This window comes from Furipterus horrens, unplaced genomic scaffold, assembly GCF_987537825.1.
Source record: "Furipterus horrens unplaced genomic scaffold, mFurHor1.1.pri manual_scaffold_11, whole genome shotgun sequence".
NCBI classification, from domain to species: domain Eukaryota; kingdom Metazoa; phylum Chordata; class Mammalia; order Chiroptera; family Furipteridae; genus Furipterus; species Furipterus horrens.
In genome coordinates, this window is record NW_028327181.1 from 81,819,008 (window position 1) to 81,845,019 (window position 26,012).

The 26,012-nt window shown below is 47.1% G+C and overlaps 1 protein-coding gene across 3 annotated transcripts; it reads right to left on the bottom strand.

Annotated features, from left to right (window-relative positions):
* DCAKD (dephospho-CoA kinase domain containing) lies at nt 1–25,987 on the bottom strand. 3 transcript variants are annotated; one of them, XM_090292283.1, is made up of 5 exons: nt 25,850–25,987; nt 7,788–8,019; nt 7,165–7,368; nt 3,683–3,770; nt 1–411 (listed from the first exon to the last, which is right to left on the bottom strand). In XM_090292283.1, exons 2-5 carry the CDS (start codon nt 7,897–7,899, stop codon nt 120–122), a joined length of 696 nt encoding a protein of 231 aa, XP_090148409.1. In that variant the 5' UTR covers nt 7,900–8,019; nt 25,850–25,987; the 3' UTR covers nt 1–119. The 3 variants fall into 3 exon arrangements, with proteins under 3 accessions (XP_090148409.1, XP_090148410.1, XP_090148408.1); XM_090292284.1 differs by lacking the exon at nt 25,850–25,987 and adding an exon at nt 18,432–18,524 and having other exon boundaries at nt 7,788–8,015; XM_090292282.1 differs by lacking the exon at nt 25,850–25,987 and adding an exon at nt 18,432–18,524.
* Between the last annotated feature and the right edge of the window lie 25 nt (nt 25,988–26,012).

Sequence of the window (26,012 nt, forward strand, 5' to 3'; positions counted from 1 at the left end):
ACAGACAGAGACAGAGAGTGTGTTGAAGGGGCTGGAAACAGGAAAACAGGATGCATTTGTTACCTAGCTTCAGCCTCCAAGGAGATCGAGGCCTGGGCCTCCTGCCTTGCAGTGCCCAGCTAGGGGGAAGGGAGGAGGTAGCGGGTGAGCAAGTAGAAGAGGCTGGCAATGCCAGCCAGACCTGTGAGGACCCCGAGCCTCAGCGGCAGGTACTCCAGAGAGCGCTCCAGCTCGGAGTGCAAAAGGATGACCTGGCGTTTGGTGATACTCCACTCGCCTGAGTTGTCTAGAACGTGGCGGGCCATGCGGGCTTTCTCCTTCAGGGGCAGCTGGGCATTGATCCGAGCCTCTGCGTCCTCGCGGTTCAGGTTGTTCCGCCGCATCAGCCGCGCCAGCTGTGTATCCCGGTCACTAAGGACAGGGCAAAAGGGCTATCAGGCTTTGTAGGCCCCACCCTCCTCTGCCCTAGCAAGTTACAGGGGTGGCCAGCCCTCTCTCTCAAGTCAATTTAGGATCCCACAGCCAGGGAGGAAAGCCTGGAAGCTCTCTCACAGGCTCTCCCCACCTCACCCTACTGTGAGGACCCTGGTAGCATGATGGGCTTAATATAAGGGGGAAAGGCTGCAAAAGCTGCTTTCTGCCATCTGGGAACTCTCTGCTTTGCCACCAAACCTGAGTCTTCCCAGTTATAAGACAAGAGGATTTGATCACCTGGAATCAGCTACATCTGGATCCCTGGGTGGATGACATTTACCGAAAGGCCTGTGCCTACCAGTTGAATGCTTCCCGCACTTCCCCAGGGAGCCCGGGCCTGCAGCCTCACAGATTCGTGGGCCAACACAAAGACCCTCTCCATCCTCCCCACTCTCACTCCTGCATCTTTAGAGCAAAAGGACCATGCTGAAATGGTGGCTGCTGTGATTGATGCCACCAAGGAAGAGGGACAGGTAAGCCCTAAGATGCTTCTAGTGAAGCAAGGACTTGAGAATTGGATACCCTCAGTCCTTGGGACAGGATAAAGAGCTCACAGCACATTAGCAACCCCCAGGCTCCCAATCCCAAAGGACATTCAAATGATACCTCTTTGGCCCACTCTGATATTACCACCTGAGTCCTTCCTCTTGAAACTGCCTGCCGTCTTTGGCTACAAAGGAACTGTGCTCTGGAATAGGGTCATCTCTAACATCCCTCTAGCTCCGTCACTACCTAAGCCCCTCAATGGGAACAAGGGGAGAAGGTGGCAGCAGCTGCTTTCTGCCATTGGGGACCTCTCTGCTTTGCCACAAGGACTGAGATTTCCTAGTTATAAGATGGAATAATAGATCACTGCAATTGGTCCTCTCTTAGGTGTGGCCTATACCCAAAGGCCTCTTGGGATATAAAAACAGACCTTCTAAGGACAGACATAATCTGAACACTAGCTAGTTCAGTTTCAATTCCATTCAGAACAAAATGCTGCAGAAAATCATTTATGGCTAGATGATCAAGGGAGACTTTTCAGAAGAAATGGCATTAGTAATGGCCTTGAAAAAAAAGTAAGGACTTCTGATTTCCTTTGTTATGGGAACAGTGTACTGTCAAGGTCATGCGCCAATCCCTGCCTAGCTGAGAACAAGAACTATATCCAACCTTAGGAATATCTCAGGTCTGCGGCTTGGAAAATTGGGGTGAGAGAATGGAGATGGTATAGGGCCACCCGAGAGCATGTTCTTCAGAAGGTGTGGCCTAGACCAGAGGGCCTCCCAGACTGCAGGCAGAGTGCTCCATTGGTTCTTCCTGGGGCTCAGAAATAGTCCCATGCAGCTAGTTTATGCTATTTATGGTAATGAGATTTTTATCATTTATTCCACAATTGGCACATTCCTCAAAAATGTGAATTATCACGTTTTGGTATAATCATGCTTTAGTAAATACCCTGTATTATTTCAAATGCATCAGGGGTAGTGTAACAGTTAAAGGAGTCCACGAGGGGAACCTCATTTTTGCAGAGTGTAGATCTTTTTTATGAAAAGCAAATACGTTACCACTCATTCATATCTCTGGCATCTCTCTCAAGTCATATACCCACATGTGCCAAAAGTGGGGCAAGTATAGCAACCAGGACTTTGGCAAACGTTCTTTGGCTGGTGAGTGGGGCTGAGGATCTCCTGGAGAATGGACAGAATCTACAAAGCTCCACGTATCTGCCAGGAGCCATAGCTATCTTTGCACTTAGAAAATAGACTAACGTCAAGGTAAAGTGCAAAAAGAGGAAGGTGGCAAGGGTAGGCATGGAGTCACCTGGTGATGCAGATGCAATCTCTTTCCTTCTGTTTTCTTACCTGCACTCAAGATCCAATTTTTTTTTCTGGACCCCTTGGTACAAAGTTTCAATTGCATTAAGATTCTTAAGACTCCAATGCAAAGAGAATTCCAGGTCTTCATGGAGTTTGCTTGGCCTCAGTTAATAGTCTTTCACAAACAGGGGACAAGGAACTCAGACAGGTTGCAGGTTGAGATGGGAGACATGGGCCCAAGCAGGAGCTATCAGAAAGCCTGGGTCTCTATGCCAGGCTCAGCAAACTCGGATGGTATTTTTTTTTTTTTTAAATCCTCACCTGAGAACATTTTTAAATTGCTTTTAGAGACAGATGGGGAGGGAGAGAGAGAGGGGAAGGGGGGAAGGGGAGAGAGAGATGGGGAGGGAGAGACACCAATGTGGTTGCCTTCTTGTACATGTCCTAATCAGGGACCAAACCTGCAACCTTTTGGTCTAAGGGATGACATTCCAACCAAATGAGCCCCACCAGCCAGGGCCAGACGGGGTTTAAATCAACAGTTTATGGTGGGGGGCGGGGGTGGGGAGGGCAGAGTAACACTTAGGGCACTGAGCACTCTAGGCCCTGTCTCCAGTGTGCCAGAAACCTCCCATGCACTAGTCTCCTGGGAGCCACCCAGTGCCCAAAATACTTGCAGAGCCAAGTGCCCACCTCTGTGTCTGCTGTATTTGTGGGTGGCATCCAGGAAGTTTCCGGGAGGCAGACACTCATCTACACTGGGGCTGTGACTCATTTTCTGACAGTTTGATCCTCCTCTGTTTGTCAAACCTGGATTCTGGTTTGCTTCATATCCTTGGGGACTCTGAGAACAAAGTTCCTTCCTTAGCTGGGCTCTGACAGTTCTGTCCCTGCAACTTTCCATCCATAGGTGTTGCCAACGGGAGACCCTGGACAAATTCTGTCACCTCTCCCTTGCCCCACCCCCAAGTTTTCTCCTTCATGACTCAGAAGTATCAACCAATGAATGACCTGGATACCTCCTGCTGAAAGGTAAGTTCAGTGAAGTAGTAAGTGTGGAGCTGTTTGGAAAGCTAAGAAGTGCTAGAGGAGGGTGAAGGGATCCAGTGGATACAACATGGGAGCCCAGGACAGGGCCTGGCGTCTGGGCTGAAATGCCTCCAACAGCCAGCAGGGGGAGCCCTTCCCAAGCACTAGAGAAGCCTGGGGGTCATCCCTTTCCACACCTACCTGGGGGCTTATCTGGACCAGACACAGGAGTTGGATTCTGTGGGCTCTGGGTACTGCTGCCCCAACCCCCTGTGCTTCCTGGCTGCCCTGTGGGGAGAGGGCACAGTGATGTGGGCTATTTCTCAGGTACCTGCCTCCTTTCCAACCTGTGAAGCCAGACAACGCCAGAAACTCACCAGTATACCACTACCGTGTGCTTCATGTACTTAAGCAGTTTCTTGGTCTCAAACAGCAGGGGGATATCCAGAATCACATAGCGGTATCCTGGAGAAAAAGCCAGGAAAGCCACAAGGTTAAGTGTGCAAGTCCACAGTGAGGACTAACTATGTGTTAGGCACGGGAACAGAGTTGAAGCCTCTCTCTCCTATCACTGAAAGCTCCCCAGCAGAGGGGGAGACCCTCCAAGGACAGGCATAATTCCAGTGCCATTCAGAGCAGAATGCTGCAGAAAGTCATTTTGACTGTGTGAGCAGGTAAGACCTTGTAGAAGAAATGTCATTTGTACTGGCCTTGCAAAGCAGGTAGGACTTCTGATACTTGAAAATGAGTGGGCAAAAGTAAGAATTCCCAGGAATGGGGGACAGCAAATGACAAGGAACAGTGGGGTCCTATTGCTCTGGCTGCAGTGGAGGCCTTGCGTAGTGTGAGGCAAAACTGACAAGATGATCAGGGTAGGCACAAAGTACTGAGTCCCCCTTGACCTTGAACCCAAAGAGTTGTTATTTCTGAGCAGGGAAATGACACAGCCAAAATTGTAGGAGACTGGGACCGAGTTTCCAGGAGTGAACGGGGCCCTTTCTGCCCTACTTCACCCACCTTTGTTGTTTTAAAAATAAGTAAATAAAGGTTCTCCCTCAAGAGCCGGGTCCAAGCCTGACTCCCTGCTAAAGAGTCCTGTATGGCTATCTCTACCAACTCTCCATGAGAGACTCACATGGGGGTGACAGCAACAGCCCTAAGAGGAAAGAGGCTGCTTCTTAGCATCAGAGGCAGACCTCCCGCCTGGGATTGCAGGGACAGGTCTGGAGGTGCTGCAGTAGTTATGACTAATGCTAAACTAACTCCAATGGGGTAGAAGCACTAGCTGGTCCTCCCATTATAAGCCAAGGCCAGTCAAGGGCAGCACCCTCACCCACTGTGAGTGGGCACATCCTTAGGCTGCCCGTCCAGAAATACTGTGGGCTCCACTCCTAGTTCTCCTTATGCCAGCGACCCCTCTGTAGGTGTAATAAAGCTGGCAGGGGTCCAGGAGCAGTAAGCGGAAGGACTGAGCACCGCTTCTGCCTCGAGACCCCTGCCTGGTGTAAATGGTGTCCCGCTGCAAACACTTCGAACCACAGAACCAGACACACTGCACACCAATTCCAAGAGTGTTATAGTGAAACTGGCGCTCAGGGTGATGCAGGGAACAGAGGTGACAACACAAGCTGCTGGGTTTCCTGCTCCCCAGGATCTGTTGCTCAGGAAGCCTTCAGTTGCATGAGGGGTTAAGAGAATGAACTCTGATGACATGCCTGGGTTTGTAGCTCCCCATTTGCTTCCTGTGTGACTTGGGCCCCATAATAAACCTCACCTGTGTAAATGAATGAAAAGACTACCTATTTCACAGGAAGATGGGAAGGATTAAATGAATAAAGTCATGTAGCCGATGCAGCACCCCCACCCCGACTCCCCTCCCAACTTGGAACAGGGGCCAGGGCCAGATTCTCTCTGGGCCTCTTATCTCTTTCCTGCTCTGCTCCCATCCCTTCCTCTGCCCTCACTGTCCTTTCTGCTCAGCCCCTCTTGGGAGCTTGGGGCCAGCTCTTTGGTTCACCGGCAAAGGGCTATTCAGCTGTCACATCCCCCCTTGATAAGCTCTGCAAACTATCCTCACTCTATTAAGACATCAGTCTGCCTACACAGAGACCTCCCCAACAGCTGGTGATCTTATCTGACGTTTGATTATACCAACTCTGACAGTTGTATTTGTTATAGTCATCAGGGAAAAACTGGGACTGTAAAAGCCACAGCTGTCATCCCCATTTTTCACCTTATCGAGCTGAAAAAAGCTTTCTGGCTTTTAAATAAGTGGTGGTGCTTGGAGAGAGGGGAGGCTGGGTGGGTGACACTGCGGGAGAACTTTGGAGTGGTGACATTATCTGATGCTTAATTTCATAAGGGCAAAGCCACTGTTGCCTCAAAGCCCTGCAGATGTATTTGCAACTGGCCTGGGAGAGAATGCAGAAGGGCAGGAATGAAAGGCAGAAGGCTTTGCTCCTGGGTAGGGGGCAGGGGGTGATTCTGGCACAGACACAAGAGGCAAGACAAAGAAAGAATCTAGAGACTCTCCTTGAGGGAGGAGGGAGGCCTCAGGCAAGGTGCTGAGAGGCAAAGCAAAAGCTGGTCCAGCAGGTAGGATGCCTGGACCAGCTCCCACCCTGGCCAGAGCTGGGGGAGTGGGAGGAGGGTGAGCACCACGGATGTCTATGAAGTCATCCCTTTCCTTCTGGAGGAAGGTTCTGGCCAGAGCAGGGTAGGGTTCCCCACTCTGTATATGAGAACTTGACACCCGAAAAAATAAGGGGTTTGGCCATGATCACAGTGCAAAAGCCAGAGGAAAACCTAGAAGCCTTCCTCCTGCCCTCCATGAAGGAAAGTCTCTGCATCATGACTGGCACTGGGGAGAAAAGCAGCTAGGCATTCAACACTGAGACCCAGACTGGAGGCCATATATGCCAAAGGCTGCAGGGGCCCTAGGCCAGCCTCTCACCTGATCCCAAGCCACTGCTCTCTTCCTAACCAATCCTCCTGGTGACCGACCCCATTATGGACAGTATTAGGTCACCTCTGCCCAATACCATCTTGAGGAACAGGACTTGAACTGTGGCGTATGGCTTGGGAAAGGCTAGCAATAGCTGCAGAAGGTTCTTGCCAACTGACCACAGACCCCTGCTTTTCAAACACTCCCCTTCTTTCAGTCCTGGTAAGGCACCTGATTGTCTCCGCACAAGCCAGGCTAACTGTCCACTGAGCCCTAGCCTCAGAGGACTATCCCCCACTTAGAACCCCTCCACCACCTGCCCTGGCCATCCTGGACCCTCCCCAACATCCCGTCTGCAAACTCACTTTCCCGGGTGGCTCAACCAGCACCAAATCTGACTGACTGTGGTTTCTATGTGTGGGGTAATGCACAATCACTGACGTGGGCTCTTACCCACCCCCCCCAACAGCTTTGCAAGGCCAGTATTATTAGCCTCACTACGCATATAAGGAAACAGGCAGAGGGGTTGGCTCACTGACAAAGTCAAACAGCTAGACACTGTGAGGGCCAGGACTTATAACTCAGGTCTTATGACTCCATTATTCATCAGCTGTTATTATTCCCATCCCTACTAGAAAAAGCAACTTACTTCCTGGGGATCATGGCTCAAAAGCCTCAAGTGTCTCTTCTCATTAAATTGTCAACCTCCTTAAGAGTTGAGGGATATGTGCTTCTTTCTTATGGGGCTGGTATGGGACTCTGCATGGGGGTGGGGTGCCTGTAAACAGTGTGAATTCTATAGCTTGGCTATCCACCTCCCCTTCTACCCCCAGCCAACCTTTTTGCAAAGGAGAAGTGCCCCAGCCCTGGAAGGAGAGGGCTTTGCCCACCTCTGTCCGAGGTCTTGGGTCTTACCCCGAAGGAAGTACTTGAAGGTCTCCTTCATCATTTCCTTGCGGATCTCAGGGTGGGTGATGGTGTTGAGCAGGTGTCGCCGGTCAGGCTGGTTAAATATCAGGTCCCCCAGGACCTTGCGATTAATGTCACCATTCTCCAACAAGACCTCAGTGCCAAAGGCCTCCACGATGCGCCGGTGGGCAGGGTATCCTGGCTGGACAACTGTGGCATGAGAAGGCTGGGTCACTCTTTGGAGCCTCCTAGCCAGCCAGAGGACCCCCAAGTGACTAGAAGGAAAATGAGGGAGGAACCCAGGGGTGCTTCTTTCAGTTGAAACGAAAACAAAACAAAGGCAGGGAAAGCAGTTAAAGGAGAGAGCAAATTGCAGAGTCCCTCAGGTTGGTCATGGGGTGAAGTGAAGGAGGGGAGACATGTACAAGAGGCAGCAGTAAAGAGAAAACAAGAGGACAGGCATGGGGCAAGGAGCAGGACATCAGACAGGATCAAAGGAAAGTGTTCCCCTCCTTGGAAGGCCTTGTAGAAAAGGTGAAGTGGCCTCATCTTTATAAGGAAGACCTTATAAAACGGAAGCACAGGGGAGCTGCCACATATAATCCCACAAGCGGACCCCTCCAACTCACCATGGCGGGCGATGACATCAACATCAATCACTGCACACCCCAGCTGCTGGAACACCTGGATCACGGAGCTCTTGCCTGAGGCAATGCCCCCTGTCAGGCCCACCAGGAACATCTTCCCAGGAAAAAGGCAGTCGGTCAGTGAGACTAGAGACCCAGAAGTCGGCTAGTCACTGGAGTAGGGCAAGCTCAGCCAATCAGGATGGGCCACCAGAGGAATGCCAGAAGGATCTGCCTGTCGGACAAAAGCAGGCCTGATCAGTGCTGGGCGACAAAGGGAAAGGAAGGGGAGGGAGACAGCCTGACCAGCAGTCAAGGCCAGAGCTTGGGGAGCTCTAGGTCCATCCTGAAACAGAAAACTTTCAGGAAAGGCCTCCAGTATTCTTTTAAAAACACTCAAAAAGAAGGCAAACTAACACAGTCTAAACTGAGCACAGCGCTGAGGAGATAAGGTCAGGCGCTGTTAAGCAAAGTGTGCTTTCTGGAGATGGCAGTAACTGACGCAGGCACTTCCAGGAGGAATGGGACACCTGTCCCTCTATGCTGAACCCAAGGCACTTTCCAGATGTCCACAGAAACAACTGCCCTCCTCAGCGTCCACTGTCTAGTCTGGGACACTGAGGCTCATGGGAAGGAACGGCCTGCCTGGCTCACCCTAAGCCCAGCACTAGGACTGCCTGAGAGGAGGATGTGTAATCCCGATTCCTCAAACAAGAAGTGGATCAGATGGGAGCCTCAAGGGCAAGCAGTGGTTCAGAGGCCACTAAGCCTTAGGTTTAGAGAAGTATGGGTCTTGCCAAGGAATGTGAAGAAAGGACAACAGGCTTGGACAGGGGCGGGGATAACTGAGCTTGGTGTGATTGGCGGCTCACAGATTGAGCAGCAGCACAGCACAAAGGTCAGCAGCATGACCTCTTCAAACCCAGTTCCACGCTTACACGCTGTGCAACCCCAGGCAAGCCACTTGCCTCTCTGAATCTCGGTTTTCTCATCCACAAAATGGGGATGACTGACTCTGCCTCACAGGCTGTTGTGCAGGCTAAACGAGAAAATGCTTAGAAGTTCTTGGTATACAGCCTGATACAGTAAAGGAAGTGAGGGTGGAGATATGGGGTGGACTGTGGGGGCTACAGTCAGACTGCAAGAAAAAAAAACAACTTTCATGAAGTTATGTCCCCATTCCTGCAACCTCAAGACTATTTAACAACAGATTAAAAATGTTGCATTATCTGGAGTAAACAGGGTTACCATGTCTTGAACTTTGTTCTCAGACTGAAAGAAATTAAATTGAAGGCCAGGTCCTCCCATCCTCCCTTCAGCATCAAATCACATCTCCAGGACCTTGAAATCTGTTATAGGACTTTGTTGTTGTTGATGTTAAAGAGCATTTACTGTCCTAATTACACTTTGCTTGAGCTTATACTGAAATGATCTTGTTCCCCTGAGGATACACCAAGTGACGGGGGAGGCAGCTGCCCAGATGTGAGCTGAATGGATGGGTGGCTTAAAGCGGCAGGGGTACCGACCTAAAAGTTTCAATCTGCCCAGGCTCACTCTCACCCTCACCCAGAGAAGCCAGGGACAGTGAGACGAAAATATCCACCAGCTTCATCATCCAAATGGAGAGACCTAACTAAATTCTTAAACCACTTCTTCTCAATCTGAGAAAGGAGTCATCCCCAGGTGGTCTCCCTCCATCTTAAAAAAAAAAAAAATCATCTGCTCCACTAAGCTTGACATCGAGAATTCAGCAATAGAGTATTTATTTATTTATTTATATTGGTTTGAGAGAGAGAGAGAAATCGATTTATTGTTCCATTCATTTGTGCATTCATTGGTGCATTTACTGGTTTACTCCTTTGTGTGTCCTGACTGGGGATCAAACCTGCAACCCTTGAGCTTCAGGACAAGGCTCCAACCAACTAAGCTACCTGGCCAGGGCCTCCAACAACAGGGTTTTAATTCCAACTCTGTCCTGTTGTCGCTAAAGCAATGAGTCTGCTACTCTTCTGCGGACGACCAACCTGGGACAACGGGAGTGGGACTTGAGAATAGGTTGTGAAGGAGCAAAGGGGCAAAGGCCAGTTCTCTGCAGGACCCCAACCTCTTAAAAGCAAACCAGTTATGGTTCAGTGGGGCTTTGCCAGAGTTTGCTGAAAGGGCCTGGAAGGCCGTGTGGCTAAAATTTCACCCCCTGTTCACCCACAGAACCAGGACACTCTCAAGACCTACTGAGTCATAATCCTGGGGATGGAGGTGCCCAGGCAGTGCTGCTGTGTAACATGGCTTGGGCTCTATGACTCTTCACTTAGAGCAGCAGAGCTGAAGGATCAAAGAGGGGAAGGCACTTGCCCAGAGCCACAGCTGCTAGTGGAGCCGGGATGGAATATAAAGCTCCTAAATCTGAGTCTAGATTCCTGCCTTCTGTACTCAGGGAATAAAAATTAATTTACCTTTAGAACATGACAAAATAAGGACAATGAATCTGTCTACAGGCAAATCAATTCAGAGCAAAAGAAAAATGATTTCTTGATCACAATGGTGTTTTCCCTCAACAGAATAAGGGTGGGGTCTTACGGAGAACAGGGCACGGAGGTAAATTCCAGGCTCAGCTCTCTGTCCCAGGCTTGTGGGGTAACCTAATGAGTATCTTCCCTTCTCTGTGCCTTGGATGACCATCTGTGGAAACAGACCAACAGCTGCTGGGCCTCCGTGAGGAAGGCCAAGGGGATGAAGGAGTACAGGTCCAGGGAGGCCCAGGGGCCCCGGCTTAAAGGGGGCTGGGCAAGTAACAGCTGTTCCTGTCCAGCAAACCCCTCCATAACTCAGTCCTTCACTAACTGCTGACTGAGCTCCTCTAGGCTTTGCAGCATGATGCCAGGGACCTCTCAAGCAATCAAAGGAAAACAGGTCTCGCCCCTCAGGAATACTGGAGACAGACAGTAACAAATGAAGCCCCGCTGACAGATGAGCAAAAGTAGTCACATGGTACTCATCCTGGGCCAGTGGTGGTGGTGTGTATATGTGTGTGTACCCACTTACAGGTCTGTTCACAAATCTGCCCAGGGAGGAAGCTAAAACCAGCAAGAGCCCACTGTCCCACAAGGCTTATCAAGAGGAAAATAAAGGCTTAGGTTCCAAGCTGCCTCTAAGTCCCACCCTAACCTGTCCTACAGTCCCTTCTGAGGCACCCATGGAGAAGCAGCCACCTTTTATAACCTTTGATGATCCTTTTCTTGCTCTGGCTCAAAAGTCATCTTCTCTAGAATCTGCCTATTTTTCCTTATTCCACGCCATGTACATGGAGGAGCTCCTAAACCTGGCTCTGATCCAAATCCCCTAAGAAACTTTAGAAACAGAAACCCAGGCTCCACCCCAACCCACTGAATCTGAATCTAGGGTGGGACCTAGCATCCCAGCCAGCCAACCACCAGAACCACTGCTAAAATGGAACGTTGTGGACTGAAGTGGAGAGGCCTGGGTCCTAGTCTCTGAACTCTGCTACAAAACTACCTTCAGGAAGCGTACGCACCAGCCTGGCCCAGCACGGCAAGTTTGGGGTAAGCTTAGCCCCAAACGGCTGCACTTCCCTGAGCCTCAGTCTCCACACCTGTAAATGAGGGAGGGACTGGACCTCCAGTGCTAATACCAGCATCAGATCCTCTTGTAACAGAACCTCTGGGCTGCTCCGATTGAAACAGAACCCACGGGCTGTTTAGTTAGGGGCCCGATTGCCCGCCGCCAGAATTATAACTTTGAATACCAGAGTTTGGTGAAAAGGAAAAGAATTGTTTATTTACACAACGTCCTGCCTCCCCCTCCCAGACCTGGTCAGTCTTAGGAAAGTCAGAAACACCGTTTCCCCACTTCCTAGGCACAGTTCAGCTTTACCAGTAGCTGCCAATCACTCAGTTCTGATTGGGGAGGTACTTTCTGTGCTGTGGTGCCCTCCAGCTCTCAATGCAGGACCGCCTGGATTCTCAGCCTCCTTGGAAACTGCCTTCTTCCTGCAAACCGCATGGATCGCCTCTCCTTCTCCAAGCAGCCTGGCAAGAGCCTCTTCTTAAAGCTGCCTGGAGACCCCTGCTCCAAGCCAGATGGAGGGAGCCCACAAGAGCCAGAAAGTGAGGGCGTGAGGGCCAGAGAGAGCCTCTTAGAGCCAGAGCCAGCCCAAAATGTCCACAGCTCCTTCTCTCTTCCTCCCTGCCTCCTCTCTCCCCCTGTGTCCTCTCACGCGGTGGGCGTTGCAAACAGTTCTGACCATTCACAGAACCCTACATAGGCTCTGTCTGCTTCTTCCCTACCAGCCCACAGTCCAAGATCCCTCCCATCTTCCTGAGTCTTGGAAGTAAAGCGGATCTTTGCAACAATGTATCCAGCCACTAGCTCCAGGCATGCAAGGGCATCCTGAAAGCTGCTTCCTGCTGCCTATCTCCCAGCGAAAACTCTGGGGTTTGTTTTTGGACTCCCCTGTTTCTGTAACACTCTGGGGGAGGCTGTGAGTCACACCGGTGCCTGCCTTCTCTGAAAGGGCTCTTCCCAGAGCAGTCAATAAGTGCTCACTGGAGTAACCGAAGACAGACATGATCTTGGTGGCCCAGGAATCTTCCCCCTCAACACCCAAAGCTGTTCACAGAACTGGCTTTGCTGTAGTTGGACAGATAGTACCGAGTCCCATGGTAAGAAAGAAAAGCTAATACCCAGTGCAAGAGGAATGGAAACTGTATTCCAGAACCAACTCCAGGCCGGAGATTCCTCGGCCAAGGTGGGGCTCCAGTCCCAGGGGAGCCACCTCCAATCCTTTCTTTCCCCTTCTTTGCCATGTCCGTGACGAGGTTGCAGGGTGTGAAGAAAGGTAAGGACTAGACTCAGAGACATGGTGTCTGCAGCCTGTGAAGAGGAGCACAATTCCACTGTGCTCCATAAATAGTGGGCCCTCTCACTGAGCCTCTCCAAACTGCCTTTCAGGTTTTACCACTTGGGCCCCATAGCCAGGAGAGGACAAAGAAAATCTTTTCAGGGAAGAAGAGTCTTTCTTAGAACCTCCTCTGGCAGTGTTTCTTAGGGAGAGTAAGGGTGGACTGCAGCACAGGCTTCCAGACAAAAAGCACCCCTGCCGCGCACTGTCCGTGGAGTTCTAACTGCTAACCTAAGCCACCACACCTCACGTGCAGACCTCTGCAGCCTCCCGTGACCTGACCCTCCAGTCCCTGCCTTATTTCTCCCAAGGCAGCCATGCTCATGACTTAAAGGGCCTGATTATGTCACTCTCCTACTTAAAACCTTCACTGTATTCTTTCTCCTCCTCATAGCCCCTCACAGAGGTCTCTAGGCCCCGTGTGACTCCCATTGTCAACCCCTCCACCCCCTTAATCATTCCTGTGCTTATCATACACCTGCCTTCTGTCCCCCAAGGTGCAGGCTCTTTCCTTCCTCAGATCCCCCTGCCCTCTACACTCACCATCCGGCTAACTTCTGTCGATGTATTCTTCATTCATTCCTTCAACCTGTCAGGCACCAGAAACTGTTCAAAACAAGAGTGCCTGCCCCCTACAAAGCCCCACAAAGCTTACAATCTTGCACCAGGAGGTGCTCATATTTGTGACAGTGCTAAGTAGCGGAGAGTATGAAGAGCGATGGGGATCAGTGTTTCAGATGAGGGACCAGGAAGGTCTCTGATGAGGATGTAAAAGCAGCAAGCGAGCAAGTCAGATCTACTTTCAAGGTAGTCTCTTGCACCCTCCAACCAAAATCAGGCCCTCACACCCCTCACAGGTCCATTTCTCTTCTTTCCCTTTTACCCATCGTGCTTTGTACTGTTACAATATTTGTTTCCCTATTTTCAACAATTATATAAAATAAGCTCCTCGAGGCCACCAGCTCTGTCCACTTTGTATCCCTTTGTCTCCAGCATCTAGCAGTGTCCAATGTCTGTCACTTATCAGGTGAGAGGTATTGGTTAAGTTGCTTTTTTCAATTCAGTTTCATCTGCAAAATGGAGCTAATGGCACCTATTCTCAGTTGCTGTGAAAAATAAACGAGTGAATACATGTAAAGTGCCTAGGATAGTACCTGGCACACGCTAAGCACTCTACCAATGTTCCATATTAGTTATGAGAGAGTGTTTGATAACCATTCTAGAATGAATGACTAAATGGCCAAGGAAGGGATAACCATTCTAGAATGAATGACTAAATGGCCAAGGAAGGGGAGGGGAAATACTTGGGGTATTCTCAGCGGCAAAGGGGAAGCTGGAACCAAACTTCCAGTCTGCTCCTTTTCCCCTCAGAACATGCTGCTTGCTGCTAGTAAATCCCTCTTGGAAAAAAAAAGAAAAGGAAACAAACAAAACACCCATCGGGTTCAATAGAACAGGGAATTGATATTTGAATGGATACTCTTTCTCCTTTCCCTTGGGAGAGCTCGGACTTAAGCAGGAAGCGAGTTCTATTGCTTTTCATCTCCCAGTCAATAGCCCACACCTGCTTGTGTGGGAGCAGGACCTGGCTCCCTCATTAGCCGGCAACTTCATTTCCTCCTCCTTTTGCAGCCTCTCAGGATCTCATACTGGGCATGTCTGACTAGCCAAGTGCTTCTCCTTTGAACTGTACTCCAAACGGGGCATGTAGCCACTTTGCTCCAATGATCAATATAATCACTCATGAATACGAGTCACTTCCTGTCTTGGGACCCAATTATTTTCTTGTGGAAGCAGTGGTTGCAAAAATATATTGTTTCCCAGTTAACTAGTAAGTGCTATTTTTAACTATGGTTTTCCCCACTCCTAATCTTGTATTATGAGTGAGAGGTTGCTGTTTAAACCTGAGTCCAAGTCCTCTTGTCTGCTAAGTCTATTAAGTCACCACCTTCTCCAGACTGCCAATTATCTGAAGGTGGTGGCAATCAGTCTACCTCTCCCTTCTCCTCTTGCCCACACCAAGGGGGGGAGGGAGGGAACGAACAAGTCTTTCTTCTTGAGCACTCAACAAGCACAAACCATTACTCCAGGGAGCTTTTATAGGTGAGCAGGGAGGATGTTTGGACTGGACTTCTATGCCAGCATTTACACAGAAAAAGGATCAAAGAGAATGCTCTCTCTCAGGAACTTTGAAGTCATAGGGGCCTTGGCTGACATCTCAGCTCTGTCCCCAGCATTGTGGACTTCTGTTAACTTGCGTATAAAATGGGATTAATAGTGACTACTCACAGGGGTTTTGTCAGGATTAAATGGGGTAACATATGTCATGGTCACCTCATCTTCTGCAACTCAGTGTGTGACATGTCAGTCTCTGAAGCCTACTCCATTTCCCTAGCTATACCTCCATCCTTTCAATTGCTCAGGTCAAAAACGTGAGTGTCCTCCTGGCTCCACCCTCACAGTCTTCATCCAACCCATTGGTGCCCCACCAGCTCTGCTTCCCACCTTCACAGCCAGGCTGAACACCCCCGCTCCACCTACCACCATCATCCTGCTTCTGGATCACTGAGTGATTTCCTTGCTGCCACCTTTATTCCCCAACAGTCTACTCATAATACAGCAGCTAAGCTACTGTGACCCTTTAAAAATATAAGTCCGATCATGTGACCACTATGCTCAAAACCCTTTAATAGCTCCCATATCACTTAAGAGTACAAGCTAAGTCCTTACAGAGTCCTTCCTACAGGGGGTTCATGATAGACGTGGGTGTTTCCTCTGCAGGCCTCTCCTGCCACTCTCCCCCTTGATTGTGCCCCTCCCGACACACTGGCCAGCTTACTGCTTCTTGACCATGCTAAGCATACTCCCACCTTGGGCCTGTGGACATGCTGTTCCCTCCACATGGAAAGGTCTTTCCCCAGAGGACTGCATGGCTAACTCCCTTCTCTGCCCCACTGTCCCCTGATCAGAGACTGTCCTGAATATATAAAATAATGCCCCCGCTTCACTCTCTTTTCTCCTTTTGTTCCACTTTTCTTCACAGCACTTATCAATTGCCCTCTACCCAACATATTGAGAACCTGGGTTTATTTATTGTAATCTGCCTCTCTCTCTAGAATCTGGGCACAGCTATAGCCAACGTGCTTAAAACAGGGCCTGAAAGTAGAAGGCCCTCAGAAGATATTTGTTGAATACATAAAGCATGGAGCGCAATTTCCAGTTCATGGGTAAGCAGGAACTCAACATTAACTATTTTACAATAAGGATGTATATGGTCTAGAAAACCTACTCCGAGAATCACGGAAGAATCTTTTCACATCACTTCCCACCCACAGTTCCCTGGGCTGAGAGTATCTTGGGCTTACAGATGAGGAAGGAAACTGAGGCAGAGTGCCTAGTTCCTGCAGGCAGGAACTAGTCTTAAGAGCAGCCACCAATGGAGTGTCAGGGACATCCTTGATCCCACTTGATCAACAGAACTTAATGAAGTCAGTTCTGATTTATTTGCATTCTAAAAGTGAAGAAATGGAAGTTAAAAGAAGTTAGGTATTTGCCCACAGTAGTTCCAGATGGTCTTCACACTGGGGAATGAGAAGCCCTAGGGGATGCATTACATTAAGATTTTGCAAGGGGCACAAATGCAGTTTGAAAGGGATCAATTTCAACTCAGTTCCACACCTTCTTCCTATGGGAACAGATCAGCCATGTTTTTTGCCTGTAGGGTCTCCTTTCCCAGGCCACCCATTCACACTCACCCACCATCTATGCTTCAAAAAAAGGCGTAACTTTGCTCAACCATGGCAAATCTTACTAAGGTGCTTTGTCCCACAGTGCAAAACATCCCTGGCCCCACAAAGGGACAATTCAAAACATCAGTATTCATGATGAGACTGTGACTGCCTATAGTGACTATGTAATAAATTCTCCTGTGGAGTCAGGTGGTTTCCAAACCTTTGCTTTCAATCCAGTTAAAGAAGGACCTAAAAGAACTGTCAGCTAACAGGTTGTTAATAAATGATTTCAATGATAGATCACTGTGATTTTTTGGCCCATAACTCAGAAGGTGTCCAAAGAATTGAGTAATACTGCCACAGCAAAATGCCTTTAATTCCTGTGTATCTATTTACATGAACCAACTTTTTCAATGCTTACAGCCATGAAATAAAAAAGTTGTACTGATTCTAGCAAATATATACGGATGAATGCATGAACTAAAACAAGAAGTTTCACTCAGCTTATGGAGAGAACCACTTCATACATAACTTTTTATGTTTAACAATTATCAAAACTAGTAATATATTTGTTTTGATCAACTGTGTATTTTAAATTCTAAAAATTCAATCTTAAGGAAAATGTTTATTATGACGACACAATTTCAAAAATGTTTTAATTTTTGTATGTACTTTTGTTGCAGGCTAGTAGGAAGACAAAACCAAAGCCTTTCAAACATAAAATCTAGTTTACTACAAAAAATTCTGTGGAGGAAATAAAGTGGAAGTATGAGTTCAAGGGTGAAAAAGGAACAATGTAAAACTTCAACTGTTAAATAAAAACTGGTGCATGTATTTTTTTTCCAAAGGATGAGAGAAATCATATCACTCTGGTATTGAATTCCACTAAAGATTTAAATTCGTGATGTAACAGATTCATTTTTAAAATGTCAATATTTGCAATTAACTACAAATCATATCTTTCACAACTACTAAAACTTCCAGAGGAAAATTTTAGCTACCTAGAAATGTGGGTAGTTTTCAAAACAAAGCTAAGCTCACTGCTTGCCTGCCTTCAGCTACCACCCTAATCTTTTCTTATTACGGTACAGGCGAGGAAAGGCTCTGAACCCTTTAAACATTTTATCCAGGGCAAATTCCAACTGCTCAAGATAGAAGAGGATTTGGTGGGAATTTAGGGCGCTGCTAAGACAAAACCACCCAAACTGGCCTGTCCACTTTCTATTCATCAGCCGGCTCTCTCCAGCATTTCACCGTTTTCCAGGCCTATGTTTGCACCCCGCCAAATCAATCTGATTTATTCAGCTTCCCCATCCCATATTCAAAGACCGCCAAGGTCGGGGATGGGGGGGATTCTTCACTAAAACTTTTCAAGTAGCCTAGCCTCAGGGAGAAGAGAAAAGCGAAGGTGAACACGCAGCAAAACAGCAACTACCCAGCACAGAACTTTACATCCATCCGCCCTGAGATAGGTATCATTCTCATTTTTTCAGATGAGCAAATTCAGAGTCGGAATGGTACCCAAAGTCACAGAACAGGAAACGACAGAGACTGGATTCAAAAATCAAATTTAGGTCTGACCACAAAGTTCTAAAAGTGGCTTTGGGCTGAAACTGGGTTTGAGCCTACGTTTCCCGTCGATTTCTACTTGTAAACCTTTCTCCACAGCTGTGAAACAGGGAAAACACCACCTTGCTTATTAGCAGAGTTGCTGCCAAGGCAGTGAGCCGTAGATGCGTCCGACCCAGTGGCTGCTACGCAGTATGTGCTCAGTAAAGTGAAACCAAGGCTTGAAAAAAAGGCGCGTACTCGAGATCCCACCACGCAGCACGACTGGTGCACTTCGCGCTGTGGTTCTGCGCGCCCAGAGCCCGGCCCAGGAACGGGACACAGGCCAGGTGGCCTAAACGCTGGAGAAAACAAAGCAACCGCCAGAGCCGCCCGCCGGCCCGCCCATTTCCCGCTTTCACTCACAGGCCCGCGCGGCGCGATACATACCCGGGGCCTCTGACCCGGCCTGGGCCGCCGCCGCTCTTCCAATCTCAGAGACGCTTACTGAGTGACTAAGGGTGGGCAGGCGGGGCTTCGGGAGCACGCTCACCGGAAGTCCTATCAGCGGAAGGGGCGGGACCGGGGAGCTGGGCGTGGCCGGTAACAGCTGCCTAAGAGCATTGGCCAGGATGTGGATCTTAGTGCAATCCTTCCCTTGGAGCCAGAGCCTTCCCATGCGGGAAGCTAGGGGGCTACTCGGAGGGTACTAGCTTCAAATTCAGGCCTGGCCGTCATTGGCTGTGCAGCCTCTGGCAAAAGTAATGAAAGCTATGGTAGTTAACTGTGCACCCTTTACCTGACAGATCCTGTACTCTGCAGGAATTCTCTCATTGAATCTCAGGCTTGAGATGGATGATGTTACCATCCCCATTTTACACAAGAGAAAACTGATATTTAGAAATTAATAAGTTCGCTCTGTCTTACAAAGTCAGTTGGCTGCAGAGCTCAAATTTTGTTCATAGAAGCCTATCAGGTCATTTAGCTTCTCATTCTGTCTCCTGTAATAAAGTGCAAATAATCGCTGTGTCACTTCTTGAAAAAATTGGAAATACCTAAGTCCCCCTTTATCCGCAGTTTTGCTTCCATGGTTTCAGATACCCATGGTCAACCTCAGTCTGGAAAATATTAGTAAATAATTCATAAGTTTTAAATTGCATGCCTTTGAGTAACGTGATGAAATCTCATGTGTCTTGCTCCATCCCACCCAAGTTAATTATCCCTTTACAGCTTATCCACACAATCCACCTGTAAGTCACTTAGTAGCCACCTGAGTATCAGATCAACTGTCACAGTATCACAGTGCTTGTGTTCCGGTAACCCTTTTTTTTTTTTTTTTTTTTTGCAGTGGAGAAATATTGGCTATTTTATTATAAATGGCACCACCCAGGAGAACAGGAAGCTAATGCTCAAAAATCCAAAACTCCCCAATGGTATATAGCTTGCAAATTATATGGGACAAAATCACAAGGCACCACGGGTTAGGGTATGGGGTCATGCTGGGAGCTGATTGGTCAAAGGTGAAGTAAGGGTAATAAATCATTCCTTCAGGTCTTGAGGACAGTTCTGATATCTGTTCCAGTATTCCTCTTACTGGTTTCACGGTAAAGTAGCAAGGTGTCATTCTACTTCAAAGCTTAGGGGCTGAAACATAATTTAGGTCAAAATGTTATCTTTAGCCTGCCAGAAGTCTGGACCTTGTGACCATTAGTCAGATCCTGGCTACTGTCTTCTGCTGCCTAGGGGGTTGCTGATTATCCCAGGGAAAGGCTAGATTTCTAAGGAGAATATATAGAGAGAGATTTCTAAATTTCTAGAGCTAGGATTTAAAGTTAAAATTAATCAGGTTTCAGGTTTGTCTAGTATGGAGCCTGATATTTAAACTGTTTAAAAGAGCATGAGAAAGCTTAGGTGAAGCCGTCAAGTAGGATAGTTGAGATAGTCTACAGTGGAATACCTAAGGATCTCAGCTCTTACTCCACAGCATCCTTACCACTTAGGTCTCTACTATTCAGTTTGCTAGTTTAAATGATATCCTTTGACTCCCACCTATGACCTGTGCACCAATAATTTAGCCTATTCTACATTTCCCCTTTGCTCACAACCTAAGCTGTATTTCTATTTTGTCAGAGAAAGTTCTTCAACTCCTATCTCCACGTTTGTTTCAGTCTTAGATTTATAATTAAACCTACTCATTTTTCATTATCTGTAATTTTGCCAAAACTTGACCCCAATAGAATCCTCAGCAAGAGTTCTTGAATATAAAATTTCTTGAGTTCTTAAAAGTTTAAAACTAAAATTCTTGGCTCACACTTTTTGAGTTTTTAAAAATGTTTCTTCACTCTTGCTTTCTATAAATCTGTCATGTAGTTGATGTCACCTGATTTTCACTTATTTTTTAAATAAGTTTTTATTTTTCAATTAGTTTATGTACAATATATTAGTATAACCCATATAAATGATTAGACATTTACATAACATATGAAGTGCTCACCCTGATAAATCTAGTACCCATTTGACACCATAATATTTAATAACTACTTAATAATGACCCCAAAGCCCAAGAGTAGTGATGTCGGCAATTCAGATACAACAAAAAGCTGTGAAGTGTTTCCTTTAAGTGAAAAGGTATGTATATATAGTAAAAAAACATAATATACAGAGGGATTGGTACTAGCTTCAGTTTCAGGCATTCACTGGGAGTACTGGGAGTTATCCCCCATAATTAAGGGGGGGCTACTATACAAAAATCATCTAATGGTGCCTCACATGCAGTAGGTGATCCTTAATTCCTGCTCTGACTCCTTTCCCTCTCCCTAAACTGTATTTCTGTGCTCTGCTTCCTTTAAGGTAAGAATCATTTCTATCTTCACCCTTAGTAACCCCAGTGCCCAGCATAGTAGGGATCCAGTACACTGAGGAATGAAGTCATTCACGTCTCTGATCACTTCAGTCACTGAAACCTTTCTCCTTGACATCAATAGCAATGGCAGCCGCCTCCCAATAAATAGGATTGCATCTCATGATCAAAAGGCCCATTTGGTCCAAACACCTTTTCAGTGTTTGAATCTCCCTCTACATCATCTTTCCTGTCTATACTTGGATACATCCAGTGTCAGGGAACTCACTCACTGATTTTTGAGCCGGCTTCATGCTGTCTTCAAAGTCCAGTCCTGTCAAAAAGGTCTCCCTTAGATCTTTCCTAGTTATAATCCATGACGTCATGCAGAACAATTCTAATACCTATTCCATGGAACCAGATCTAATGGCTCAGTCCCCTTCCTGGTTAGCTTACAAATAACCTAGCTGTGTGGTTCTGAATCTTTTCCTTACTCCAGGCATATCAGAGGGATACTCAGATTCCCGTCAGTAACCATGGCTAGCCATGGCAGTTGATAGGGATAGGAACACTCCTGCCCTGCCCCCACCCCAAATTATCAGAGTCTTCATGAGGCATATTGTCAGGAGACCCCTGATGATGACCCAGCTTTTCCCAGATACTGCCTCACAGTATTGTGAGCTATTGGTGTACAGGTGAGGGTTTTGTCTTCTAAGTAGGCATCCTTGTGGTCCAATTTGACAATAGCAGCTATGCCTGGCTACAGCACAGTTTCAGATGCAACTGCAGGCCTGCTGCAGGGGCTTCAGCCCAGGCACCACCGCAGCACTGAAGTTCTGCCATTGCAGTAGAGGTGATGCCACCAGGGCTTTTTCAGCTCAAACACATGTCCTCCATTATTCGGGATGGCAACAATGAACTTTGAGCTGGTTCTAGCTGCTTACACAATCTCACTTCATCCTGACAATGACGTGTATCTCGGTCACCTCTGTGTTCTTAGCACCTAGCATGATGCCTGGAATCTAGTGCTGTCCCAAGTTACGTGTGATGAACAACCCTGAGTCCATAAGAGATGACTTCTTTGACTCCTGGGTCTTTGACTCTTGGTTCTTAAAATTAAACTTACTTTTGGTATGTTTATTTTAAATAAATATTAATGTGCAATTAAACTTATACCATACCTCACAAACACCATTAATATTTATCCTTTATTAAACAGCTTCAAAAAAATAAAACTCCCAAAGGTTGTCAGCAACTAAAAAATAAAGTCCAAACTCCTTAGCGTGAAACTTAAGGCCTTCTGTAATTTGGCCTCTGATCACCCCAGACATGTCTCACCACATGCTCACCCTTGGGAAAGGCCAAGGAGGATGGTAATTTAGTTATTGCACCAGACTGTGCTAAAACACCAGGTTCAAGTCTGAACTCATACTAAGTAGCAGTGAAATTTTGGGAAAATCATTGGACTTATTGTTTTCTCATTGTAAAACAGGACCAACAACTGCCCTGCTCAAACAAGACAGTTGACGGTAGGGATCAAACAAGATCATGTGTTAGTGCATTTTGTGGGCAATAAGCATCGTACAAAAAGGGGTAACCTATAGTGTGTGCCTGAGCCCTTTGCTTGCAGCATTTCTGCACCCTTAAGGCTTTACCCCTTCTCACCATTCACTCATTTACTCACTCATACATAACTTAATCCAACAAACATCAAGGGCCTATTGTGTGCTGGCCCAAGGGATACAGGGATGAGGAAAATCCAGTATGTACTCTGCCCTCACAGAAGGCAGGGTCTTGTCGGAGAAAATGCTTACAAAAGCAAAGCTGTGACTTAAGCTTAGGCATGGGTCTATAGGGCCTGCCCTCAGAAACTATAATGGGGGTCCAGGATTTAATCTGTCTGCAAGGCCACATTCAGTCTCCTTTCTCCAGGAAGCCTTTCCTAACAATGATGCCCCAGAGAACTGCACCCCTCGCCCTGCTTCCAATTTCAATTAACTTACCTATCTAGTTCATTTCATCATACCCAGTCAGGCCTTGTTACAATATTTTGTATTCAAGTGAGTCTGGTTTTCTGGATTTCACTGTAAGTGCCTTCTGGGTAGAGAATGCGTGGTACACTCTCTTAGATACCATTGCACCAAGCAGAAGGCTGGACCCACTGTGCGCCAGGCTCATATGTCAGGGGATCTCATAGGAAGGAAGGGTATCCTTCCCGAAAATGAGCTCCAGGTACGACGGGAAACTGTCTAAGACCATCTCCCCATCCCTGATTTCATGATTGAGCCCACCAGCCCTGTACTTCTTCTTCAGAGAAAAACTCTTCTCTAGGACATCCAGTTGGCTCCCTAGAGTACCATCTTTCTCTAATAAAAATTCAGTCGTATCTGTCCCCAGCTAACAATCATCAGTGGCTCCTGAGTCTTCAGGACAAAGCCCAAACTTCTCAGCATGACATCCACATCCCTTCATGGTCTGACTCCTGACTACTCTCCAGCCTCAACTTCCAAAATTCTCCTCACACTCTAAGCTCCAGTTATATCATTCTTGCTGTAGTACCTCAAAAGCACCTTACTCTCAGGCAGATGGAATTTCATACCTTCAGCATAGAATATCCACCCTAGCCCTGGCTGGTGTGGCTCAGGGGATTGAGCGCTGGCCTGCAAACCAAAGGGTTGCTGGTTTGATTCCGTCAGGGCACATGCCTGGGTTGCAGGCCAGATCCCCAGTTGGGGGCTCACAAGAGGCACGAACACATTAATGTTTCTCTCCCTCTCTTTCTCCCTCCCTTCTTCTCTCTCTAAAAGTAAATAAATAAAATGTAAAAAAACAAAAACCACCCAGTAGGGAGGTTACCAACCCCCCTGCTCCCCAAAAACTATCCACTCCAGTTTGTCCACTTCCTCTATGAATACTCAGTTACTCAGTTCTGTCGTTCTAGTGTAATGAGGTGCTCAGAAAGCTGGGAATGTTTACCTTGGAAAAATAAGAATTTTAGGGAACCAGATATTAATTGTAGAATATGTAACAAAATAGTTAGAAGGACACAGGATTAGATGTTTCTGCATAACTCCATAAGGCAGAACTTGGCCAATTTTCCACCAATGAGAGCTATCTGAAAGAGGAAAGCTGTTTCTTACAAGGGAGTGAGGAAGAACAAATATGAGAACTCTTGGAACTCCAAGAAAGCATTTCTAGACAAAAATTAGGAAACATTATATTGCATTGTGACTGTAAATAAGAAATAAACTTAGGTACCAAAATCACATACAGTAATATTCTGTTATCAAGTGGTCATTAAAAAAAATGTTACATATACTCAAGTTTCTTTTTAAAAACATAAAATTTAAATTTTATTATAGAGAAATCATGGATCCTACAAAATCTACGTGAGGATTCTAACTTGAGAAATCCTAAAAGGGAATAAGAGCTCCTCTTAGATCCCTTCTAATTCTGAACTTCTTGGAGGCGCTGGATTCCAGAACTTGGGGCTTATATTTGCATTTTGACTTCAGTTATATTCATACTGCCTGCCTACCTCCCAGAAAAGGCTCTCCACTGAGCAAAAACTGCTCCATTTGTAGTGGAATGCAAGGCAGAATGTCTTACTTAAGCTTTGAACTACAAGAATGGCAGGGTCCACAGAAACCAGGACCTTGATTTCCTTGGTCATGTTTCGTTAGCCTTCACTTAACCTCTGTGTATCTGTGAGAAAATAAAATACAAGGCTAGGATTTAGAATACCAGACGGGGGTTCTGGTTCTGCAAGTAGGTATCACTGTGCTTTTCTTCAAGTCCCCTTCCCTACCTACTTCACAAGGTCACATGAGCTACAACAAGTGAAACTAACACATGTAAAGCTTTACTATTATTATCTCTGACCTCCTCCACTCGCCTGAAGCTGCAGGTAAGGTGGCCCTGGAGAGATGAGCGTAGGTGACAGCTCTCAGCCTGAGCAGGTGTCTTTGACTGCCTTCCAAAGTCAAATATGAATAATTGGGAATTATCTGATTTGGATCATATTTACTTCTGCTCTTGCCACTGATATAAAAACTAAGAGTTGACAATATTTAGCTCTGTTTTATTTGTTTCCCTGAGTTAGATGGGAACTGCTTCTTACCATGTTGAAAGTTTCCCAAATCCAAAGATCACTTCCCTTTTTGGCCAAGGAGTTCTCTGATGTTAAGAAGTTGTCCTTCCCTCATCACCCACCACAACCCAACCTGATTAGGAAATCTCTTGGAGCAGGAACCACCTCTTTGGACTTTCTCCTCAAAACTCACGTGTATCAGAGTGCACTTTCGATTTCCAGCAGGAGCTGTGTTTCCATGGTTTGCAAACTATTCATCTGAATAAAGCTTCTAAAAAACCAAACAAAACTCAAGTGTGATTAGTCAATCACCGGGGTGAGATACAAGAGATTGAAGCATTCGGTCAAGGCTAAAAATAGATTAAGATGTTGCAATTACCTTCTAATGCCTGATTTCCTTGGGTAGACGTATGAGACAATGGAATTTTTGTAGTGGTAAAGAATTAAGCGGGCCTAAGAGCCGACAGATTAAGATTTACATGCTGATTTTGCCGCTTACTAGCTATGTGACTGCAATTTACCAACTAATCTGGGCCACATTTCTTCATCTGTGAATACAAGGGACTAGAGCCCATATTCTAGGCTTGTTGAGAGGGTTAAATAAGAAGTTCGAAATCATTACCACAGAGCCTGGTATATAAGTGCTCAATTAAGAGTAATTGTGTAAAGCTGCTGCGGAGAATGAAAGAGACGCTGCGAGCGGAAGAGCTTCGCGGAACGGTACCTGGAGGTCCAGAAGAGGGAAGGCCTGACCTGGCAGTCAAGTCTCCGGGCTCAGAATCAGTGCTCCACACACCACAATCCACCACCTCTCGTGACGCCTTAAGGAAGGCGGCCATGAAGCAACCTGGTTTCTTGCAGGAAAGCCCCTCTAAGAAGGCCTGATGCATTCAGATTCCCGGTGGGTCACACCCGCGGTTTTCAGGCTCTCTTACTTACCCGGGAATGGTAACGGTCCTTAACGGCAGTCAATAACGGCTCACCTATGGCCCGGGAACTAGCAAGGGAAAGCTGAGGTCAAACCTTGGATTTTGGAGCCTACACGGCCGAAACCCTGAACTAGCATCGAACTACAATTCCCAGCCTGCTATACGATCCGCGG

Bases quoted from the DNA above. Each gene is read 5' to 3' on its own strand.
- DCAKD (XM_090292283.1), bottom strand. From the start codon at position 7,899: ATGTTCCTGGTGGGCCTGACAGGGGGCATTGCCTCAGGCAAGAGCTCC. The intron at 7,369-7,787 runs GTGAGTTGGAGG...CTCATGCCACAG, and splicing joins TGATGTCATCGCCCGCCATG to TTGTCCAGCCAGGATACCCT. The intron at 3,771-7,164 runs GTAAGACCCAAG...CTTTTTCTCCAG, and splicing joins CTTCAAGTACTTCCTTCGGG to GATACCGCTATGTGATTCTG.